Source organism: Anarrhichthys ocellatus, unplaced genomic scaffold (genome assembly GCF_004355925.1).
Source record: "Anarrhichthys ocellatus isolate YVR2014 unplaced genomic scaffold, GSC_Weel_1.0 scaffold1202, whole genome shotgun sequence".
In the NCBI taxonomy this organism is placed as follows: Eukaryota; Metazoa; Chordata; class Actinopteri; order Perciformes; family Anarhichadidae; genus Anarrhichthys; species Anarrhichthys ocellatus.
In genome coordinates this window covers 1,465-11,582 of record NW_022281176.1, presented here as the reverse complement: position 1 = coordinate 11,582, position 10,118 = coordinate 1,465, and the positions used below count along the sequence as shown (strand labels likewise).

At 38.0% G+C, this 10,118-nt stretch overlaps 1 protein-coding gene across 1 annotated transcript; it reads left to right on the top strand.

Moving 5' to 3' along the window:
* Positions 1-535: 535 nt before the first annotated feature.
* Positions 536-9,685, top strand: LOC116377395 (L-amino-acid oxidase-like). The gene is made up of 7 exons (XM_031839033.1): positions 536-778; positions 2,584-2,807; positions 4,912-5,024; positions 5,180-5,381; positions 5,904-5,972; positions 6,102-6,238; positions 7,667-9,685. Exons 1-7 carry the CDS (start codon positions 640-642, stop codon positions 8,454-8,456), a joined length of 1,674 nt encoding a protein of 557 aa, XP_031694893.1. The 5' UTR covers positions 536-639; the 3' UTR covers positions 8,457-9,685.
* Positions 9,686-10,118: the final 433 nt, after the last annotated feature.

The window sequence follows — 10,118 nt, the reverse complement described above, 5'->3', positions numbered from 1 at the left end:
TGGTTAGATTTCTGGGTGTTTGTGTTATAACCTGTCTTAATGCAGGATATGTACATTTACAATTGTCTCTTTATGTAAGATGAAACTCCAAACATAAAGCATTTGAATCTAAGTATTTCCTATCATTCATTTAATCAACCATGTTTTGGTGGTGGGATGCGAGGAAAACCGGAGAACCTTTTTATTCCCCCCTTCCCAAAGTTTCGGTTGTTGCCTTCATTACTTTCAACGTTTGCAGCTGCATTTGTCAAGATGTTTGTTTTGTCATTCAGTGTTTCTTAAGAACTCAGATTTTGGTCAGTTTCCAGTAAAACTTCTACCAACAACTAAACAAGTTAGTGCACGCTAACATTTTCCAATGAAAAGCTGCAAACTGAAAAACAATGTCGTAATCATTGCTAGTATGTTCAAGTGCTATCAATGCCAAGTGAAACTACCCACACCCAGTACATGAGTGAAAGAACACAAACAAATATAATTCTCACCACCACAGATCCTCTACAATTGGCTAAGAGAGGCATGTAACAACACATGATCCTCGATCGATCAACATAAAAGCAGCCACGGAGATCTTGTGAACCACAACTTTGGAAACGGAGCAAAGTTCTGCGAAGATAGTCGGGAGGGATCAACCAACAGATGAATGCCATGAAAGAAAAACCTTTAGCTTTGGAGACCAAGCTGAAGGCTGTTCCTGTTTCTCCTCATTTCACCAAAGACGGAAAGACGACAAGCTTCCGAACTGAGATGGAACCACATGTGGTGAAATGGAAATTATGTGAGTATGTTGCAGCAATATTGTGATCTATTTTATTTAGACAAAATATCGTCTAAATAAATCTTTTATAATTCCAAAAATCATACGCAAATAAAAGAATCTTACTTAAGCTATCAGACAAAATTGTACAGACTTTTGGAAGCTTGAAGGTATCTAGAATTTGATGTGAATTATTTTGCATCATTTATCATAATTCATCTTTAATCACTATTTGAAGATATTGCTATGTAAGTATGGGATTCCAGCTCCTCAGACGCCGCACACACACACACACGTATACATAATAATGACCTATTCTTAATATATAAGTTAAGTTAATAATGAACTTATATATTATTTTTGATTATTTATTAATTTATAATTACTTCTACTAGAATTGTTATTGTATTCTCTAAGGATTTTGTTCTTTGTGTTTTTCGTGTTTTTTTCTTATGTATATTTATATTTTTACATAGGGATATTTGTGTACATGAACTGTATTTGTGTATTTATTTGTAGATTGAAATACATCCCGTATTACTACCGAACCTCAATCGACACCCCTCACTCACCCATCAAACGGATCACACATCCACACACTTATATCGTATATTGTAATATTTTGCTGGACCTCCACTTCTCACTTGTATACTCTTCATTCTAAACCTGAATATTATTCTCCTCAGTTTGTTTTTGTCCCTGTCTTACTTTGTATAATTTATTGGGTCATATATGTGTGTTAATGTAATTGTCTGCACTTGTTTTGTACTCAATAAAAAAAAATGTAAAAAAGAATTTACTTTTTTAATTTGGAAGTTGAACCTCAGCTCCTATAATTTATTATAGTATATTGATCTTGTTAAGGGGGAATTTGTCTTTGCATTTGACCCGTCCCTGTATATAGGGAGCAGTGGGCTGCCAATGACAGGCGCCCGGGGGGCTGTTAGGGGTTCAGTGTCTTCGACTCAGTACACGTCCCAGTTAAGGATCGAATTGTCCAACTTGCGGTTACCAGACAACCCTCTTAACCCAGTGAGCCACGGTCGCCCCAAATAATAAGCTCAAAGAAAACTGTGAAACCAAAATACAGACACTTGAATATGTCCTCATTGCAAACCATTAAAAACACCAACCTAAAGTCACATATTCTGTTATATCAGGCTATCAGACTGGAGCCGTGGCTTCAGAAATGGAGCTTTTACTGTTTTCCACCAGATTGAACCATTTTCTCATGTTTGTCCTATGGGGCAAATTCATGCTATTTTCCTGGTTTCCACTGGGGGCACTGCTGCAGTATTATGGAGCACTGCAGTGATTGGTGCAATTCCCGACATCAATCTTGATCCCATTTATTGCTATATCCCAGAATGTAGCAGGCATTTTCAATATATAAAAAAAAAAAAAATGTATATTTGGTAGTTTTAATCATAACATAAGTTGTTTAAAAGAATGAACTCAGTGAAAGTGGAAAACAATGTTAATATTTAATTTGATGGCAGTTTTTTTATTTCAGTCCTCTAAGGACATCAGATCAACTTCATTCTTGAGTCACCTTGTTGGGTTTTATAGTGATAATGTTTAACAAGGTGGCCCTAAATAGAGAAGTGACGGATGAAATAGAGTTAAAGAACACCATTGCACTTCACATTGTGGATTTCATAATGCATAATTAAGATACTTTCTTTTATTATTTTCTTTATTTATTTAGTAGTTTTATGTGATAACTAAGGAATTTGCTCTGTTTAGTCAAATGCATGAATCAATGAATGTTAAATATCTTTCATGACGGAGTTAAGTGGTGTGTTTTACTCTTGATATGTTTCCAGTTGCTGTCAGTGTGCTGTTTCTCGCACTCTACCCCGCCCATGCTGCTGGTGTCTGGCAGAATGAAAGTCTGGCTGACTGTCTGGAGGACAATGACTATGATGAGCTTCTGCACATAGTGGAAACCGGTCTCCCTCCCCCAAACACAACTCATCATGTGGTTATCGTCGGAGCTGGCATGGCTGGACTGACAGCTGCCAAGCTCCTGAAAGACGCAGGACACAAGGTACATGCAACGGACTCATACACTACACATGATGTTATAAAACCACTGCACAACAAAAAGCATTTTCTTGTGAACAAATTGCTGGAGTTCGGGAGAGTTAATTAACGTTCAGGGTCTCTATTCTTAAAACCTGGGTTGGCATCAAGGACGCTGCACTTAGTTGGTTTTATTCTTACCTTTTAGAGAGAACCCACTCAGTCACCAGCGGTAATTACTCATCCTCTACATCTCACATTACCTGTGGTGTACCCCAAGGTTCAATTTTAGGTCCAATTTCATTTTCCATATACATGCTCCCACTTGATCAAATCATCCAACGTCCTAATGTCTCTTTTCATTTCTATGCAGACGACACGCAGACCTTTCCTTGAGACCTAATGACCCCAGAAGCCTAGCTGCTATTTTAGACTGTTAATGATATCTTAATGCCACCAAAGTCCCAACAAGTCTTCTTTTTGATGTAACACTGAAAGTCTTACTTGTTAACTGGTGAGTTGCCAAAGCACTGACGTTAACTAGGCAAAAATGGATCCAGCCCACTAGGTAACTAGTGACCTACACTTGTCTGCACTACCTACATAGTGAGAGACAAAATTGCTCCCTAATTACCTAGATCAGGGGTCGGCAACCTTTACTATCCAAAGAGCCATTTTGCCCTATTTTCCACCAAATAAAATTCGTGTGGAGCCGCAAAATTATTTATTTGATATCACAGCTTATAAAGTTATATATAGTTATATTATATATACAAAAACTATAGTTTGTTGTATTTATGAAAATATAGAACAAGTATAAAGACGATTCTTGACATTTTATTGCAGTTTTACCTGTTATAACAACATCAAACTCTTATGAAGAGTAGAGTTTGCTGCAGCAGCTGAGAATTCGCTCATCTCCAGCATGACACTTTTCAGCACATGCTGTGTGCTTGTTGTGGAAGCATACAGTAAGCCAGCATCGTTGGCAGTGAAAGCAAATGAAGACGTCCACGCAGAGTTGAACTCTATTTTCCTCCGTGACTTTTCTGGACATGTTCATGCCCCACCGCCCCAACAAAATTGTAACAAAATGGTCCACGTTGAACTTTTGTTGAAATAACAACATTTTGACTCCTCCATCTGTGCTTTTTCAAATAATAGAATAAAGAAAATTGCAATTACTTTCAAGTAAACCAGATCGCTCCATCAGACAAAAACAAATACAATGTGCAATCCCTTTGTTAGAACAATGCAAATAAAGTTCAATCTGTGCAAAAAATAACTAATATTTGGCAAAAAATAGCTTATTGTGGCTGCAATTCACCTGTTTTGCACTGAATATCTTTCCAAGATAATAACAATAAAGTGCAACCTGTGAAAAACTAAACAAAACAAGTTCAAATATTTGGCAATAAAGAGTTTTACTGAGTTTTACACTGCATATCTTTTCAAAACAACAATAGCGTGCAACCTGTGCAAATGTGTGAGCCATATGTCGTATATCAGGAGCATTTTATTTTAAATATGAGCTTTAAAATGTAGCATTCTAAAAGTAAAATAATAGCTGTGATAATAGCTGTGATAATAATAATAGCTGCACGTGGGACTGTTGGGACTGTTAGTCCACTGGCTGTGGTCATCACAGTGAACAGTGTGATGGGAGGACATGTGAGCCCTTGTTGCTCTACGTCCTCTACGGATCTACACGATTCACGTGGATGATATATTTTGATTCAAAACGGCAAATTTCGCCGAAAAGCGACAAGTTTGCAGGTATGAATAAAGTTCTTGAAATAAAAAAATTCTGCATTTCCCCCTGCGCCCCACCTGCAATACCGCCGCACCCCACAGTTTGAGAACCACTGGTCTATAGTAAGCAATGCATATTTTTTCCCCACCTCCTCATTAGCATTTTCTGAAACAAGCGTGACTATATTTTGGCTTTCACTAGATCAACTAGTAATATCAAAAGACACTCCAGCTAGTTAGTTTTGGCTTTCACCGGTTCAACTAGAGCTCGAATGGCTTTCCATACGTACACCTACTTTGTATATCTACTACATTTGAAACATTTCATGACTGGCCTTTCGTGTATTTATCTGTTCAAATTAATCTGTTGTGACAAGGTGACCATATTAGAGGCTAGTGGTCGTGTTGGAGGACGAGTGGAGACCTACAGGAATGAAGAAGAAGGCTGGTATGCTGACCTGGGAGCCATGAGGATCCCAAGTTCTCACCAGTGAGTTTATGTAACTCAAATCAAACATTTACCCCTCCCCCCCTCAGACTGACATAATTGTGTAAAAAGGAAGCTGTGTTGTCGCTGTCTTGTTAGTTTCAAGAGACCTTACAGTTACAAGCTAACTCTGCTACTATCACCTCCTCTGTCAACAGTATCGTTCACTCGTTTGCTAAAACGCTGAACGTCAAGCTGAATAAATTCATCATGGATGACCCCAACACCTTTTACTTGGTTAATGGGTTCCTGGAAAAGACGGACACAGTGAAAAACAACCCAAACATCTTCAATTACACCGTGTGGGAAAGTGAGAAAGGGAAATCAGCCGGCGAGCTGCTACAACGAGCTTTGCTGAAGGTACGTAAGACAGAGGAAAAGAAGGAGAGATGGAGTCCAAGGGCCTTGACTGAAAACTACAAACCTGCTGCTTTAGACATTCTGACACATTAAGTGAATCGTTGCACAAGTTCACACATCTGATCAGATCTTTGGTTATTAATGTCCTTGCATAGCTGGAAAAGCTATTGCACTTTACCTACCTTCATTGTCAAACTGCATGCGCACACTTACATACACCATCAGTGTTTACAAACTGTAAGAACAAATGTTACCAAGTTCTCATATGAACAGATGGTAGCATGTAACATTTAGCATCAGGCAAGTAACTAAGGTTAACCCTCTAGTGGCAATAACCTCCAAGAACTCCCATTGGTTTGCTTTCTGTGTCAGGCTTGGCCATATAGTGGAGATACACATTCATGGTTCATTGTAGACATAGAAATGAAAGCTCACTTTGTGAATACTCACATCAGCTCAATAGATGATTCAACTGACTTCATCAATGCAAGTGATTTTTTTTTCCTTTTCTTTTTTTTGCAGGTCAAACATGATGTGGAAAACCATGGTTGCAGGGCTGCACTGATGAAATACGATCATTATTCTGTGAAGGTAAAACACGATGTGACGTCATGACATTTTGTAAAATGAGAACATTTAACATATTTCTTTTGACACATTTTAAGCCTTTTGTTTTGAGCCCAACTGTCTGCATGACATGGAACTGTGTTTATTTCACAGGACTTTCTGAGAGACCAAGGATGTCGGAGTTCAGAAGCAGTGAGGATGATTGGAGACCTGCTTAATGAACAGAGCCTCATGTACACTGCGGTGACTGAGATGATCTATGAACAGGCTGTCATCAATGATGACATAAAGTGAGTCCCAACACCCCGCATTGTCAACTACTCAATATAAAAACATATTTTCACAGTAGAGTAAAAATTGTTAAATCCCCTATCAACAACAGTTATATATATGAAATTATTATAAAGCTGTTAACTTATTTTACAACCAATCCTTTTTTGAATATTTTGAGCTAAGACATTATAATTCCATGGTGTTACATTTAGCATCAAAGTAAATTTAGAATTTTTTACCATTTGGTGTTTTCTGCAAACAGCTTTTAAAACCTCTTGAGCTACAAGAATATGTAAGCCGTTTTTACCTGCTCCAAACACAACTCAAACAACCAACTAAAAGAATTACCAAAATATCATATTCATATTTCGCCAGCAGTGAGCTCACCCAGCACATTTCAGAACCTAGCGATCGAAGCTACGTGCTAGAAAACAAACCAAGACGACAAAAAGCAAGCAAATGCCACACAAATCCTTCACATCTCTCTCCACAAAAGCATCACCGAGATATGAGCCAACGAACACCAGCAACACAAATCGCTTTATCGCGTTACATTTTGAAGTTTAGATGAAAAAAAGCATTTCGACCCCGCTATGTCTTCCTCGTGTATCCTGTGTTAAATCATTCCGTGGCTTTAGGGGGGCCGTTCAGACCAGGGCTGACGATTTGACTTTCAACGTATCGGATTTTACACTTCACGATAGATGGCGCCTTGTTGATTGTGATTGGCAAACAGTGCTGTCAATCTTTTCCTCGTGGGTATAGCTCAATTCTATTGGCTCTAACTATACTATATATATCTATAATCTTTTTAGTATGGGTATGCAATTTTCGAGCAGAGGCCTAAAAAATAGGTTCGTTTTTATAGTTTGACCATATAAAGTTATTATATCGAACGTGTTGAGAAACTGTTGCTTAATTGCACATCCAACAGACACAGATCCACATTAGCATTCATTTGGACTTGTGTTTGTGGCCACCCAACAAATATACATCAGATATTAATCACCTTTGCTCTACTTTGATTTTCACCAATATATCCAGCTCTTTTAATGCTAAATGCTCCACAGCGTGTACCAGCAAAACCTTAAATTCTTTTGAGCTAGGCAGGAAGTGTACAAAGGATTAAACCAAACCAGGAAAGGAAGACGTTATTTTTGGCTGATAATGTTAGTTTGTCTTAGATTTGTTGTATTATAGACAATGACTTCCAGATCTAAATCAAACCTTGATTCTGATGTTGGCCGCCTAGAACTAATGTCAATCGACTCAAACGACTGCAGGTGGCTCTCCCAGTCTGCATCTTTCAAACAATTATTAATCATCTAAATATTGAACTATGAATGTGGTTGCTAAAACACAGCATACGAACATATTGCAAATCTGCAAGTCTCTCTACTAGAATGCATTCAATAAGAGAATCTATTTGTCTTTTTGTTTTTAAGGTACACAGAAGTGACTGGTGGGTCGGACCTTCTCCCCAAAGCTTTTCAGAATGTCCTCAATGACCTCAAAGTCCCTATACTCCTCAACTCTACGGTCAAACGCATCAAACAGTCAGATAAAGGTGTAACAGTTTCGTATGACACAGGACAAGAGTTGCTGAAGCTTTCTGCCAACATCGTTCTGGTAACAACCACAACCAAAGCAGCCCTTTACATGGACTTTGTTCCAGCTCTCTCCGTTAACAAGATGGAGGCACTGAGGTCAACCCACTATGACAGCTCCACTAAAATCTTCCTCACCTTCAGTGAGAGGTTCTGGGAAAAGGACGGCATCCGAGGGGGAAAGAGCATCACTGACGGGCCCTCGCGTTACATCTACTACCCCAGCCACGGTTTCAAAAATAAGACCATCGGTGTCCTCCTGGCTTCCTACACCTGGTCTGATGACTCCCTCCTCTTCTTAGGTGCGAGCGATGAAGACCTGAAAGAAATGGCTCTGAGAGATTTGGCAAAGATCCACATTCACACGGATGTCAGGTCTCTCTGCAGAGGGGTGTTGGTGAAGAAGTGGAGCATGGATCCTTATAGCTTCGGTGCCTTCGCTCTCTTCACACCCTACCAACATTTAGAGTATGCTAAAGAACTCTTCAGAAGTGAAGGCAGGGTGCACTTTGCTGGTGAGCACACAGCCTTCCCTCACGCTTGGATGGATACAGCTATGAAATCTGCAATCAGGGCTGCTAAGAATATTAACAAAGATTCAGCTAGAACTCAGCATGACGAGCTCTAAGGTTTTAAATCTACTTTCTAGGGAAAATCTGTTTAATAGCAGTAATGAAAATGTTTCGGGGGAAATATTGAGAAACATTACAAAGAAGTGTTGCACTTTTGCTTGGTTTTTGTATCCTTAGGAGTGAGGCTCCTCATAATTATCTTCATTTTCACAACTGACCATCATAAGACAATTAACATAACTTTATGTGCTGCATATGTAAGGGTCTTTAACATTTTCACAAGTCATTCATGTCAGTATACAAAGACTGGCAAAACACAGAGACAAATGCAAATAAACATAATCTTCAAAAACCAAACAACAACAATCTGCTCCCATTAAGACATCTTTTATTACAGTGATTGGATAAAGTAATGATCCATGACAATGAACAGCATTGTTAAATAGTAAATACAGAGAGAGAAAGAGAGAGTGTAAGAAACTAATTCACAATACAACATAACTAAAAAGCTCAGTTCATATAACAAAGAACAGTCAAATTCAATATCGTGAACAGGTTCATTTGTGCTCTTATATAAGTTAGGCTTTCTTCACTTTGAATTTATAATGTGTGCTTGTGAATATGATATTTGGTCAGCCCAAATCTGTGGTTGATGCTCTAATGACTTATTTCACATTCTTAAATGAGTCGTTTGATTTTATTCAGATATGTCCTCTCAAATGTGTGACTTGTTAACTCAAATCATTAGTCTATGATCATCACTTACTCAATTCATATTATCATCATTAATTCATGCACAGAAATGAGTCACTGTTATCCTTGTCTTCTCAATACTTTTTTCTGCACGTTCAGCAATTGTATCCAGCTTTGGTTGCTATTAGTTGGGTTCAAATATACAGTTTAAGTTGTCAGGCAATTGATCTAAATGAGCTAATTCTGTTTAATATGTTTTAATTACATAAAAGGTACATGTGGATGTACTAAAGATTTGGATTCTTAAAAAATATTGTTTTATTTTTGACATATTGTGTATATGTGTACATGTATATCTACATATATGTATAATAAATGTGTTAAAAATAAGTTGGGAGCATGAGTCATTAAACTCAATGGTTGAATTAATTTAGCACAGTTCATTTGTGTACAACACTCAATATTGCTAATTTGTGTGTATGAATGAGAATCAAATGTAACCTCTTTGTGTGAGTTGCATCCAATTCTTTGAGGGAAGCTGCTTCAAAACCCAGTAATGAACCAAAATGATCCCAATAAAACTGATTTATATGCAGACTGTATAACTGTGTATACAAACAATATATCTGTATAAGCAGATGATAAACCTGTATGTGCAGACAATATACATTTTCTATTTCCTTTACTTTGTCCAATGAGATCAAATGTAAAGTGCTATGCTCCAACTTATTGCCTGATGTTTAGTTACAGTGAAACTTACTCTTAATTAATTCAAAGCAAGTCCCCTCTGATCCTGTCCGGTTGTTGTCTTTACTCGTTGCTTTAACAGCAACAGAGCACTTTTCCTTCTCTGTGTAGAAACAGCAAAGGTAAAACCAAACTGCTGGGCAGAATAAACCAGTTTGCAGATATCAGCACCAAACACCTGTCACTGTAGTTCAGCAGCTGTGAGTTGCCTAGAGCAACACAAACGAGAAAACCGGCAAACCACAACCACAGAACTGCCACAATGGCTGTGACTGTAT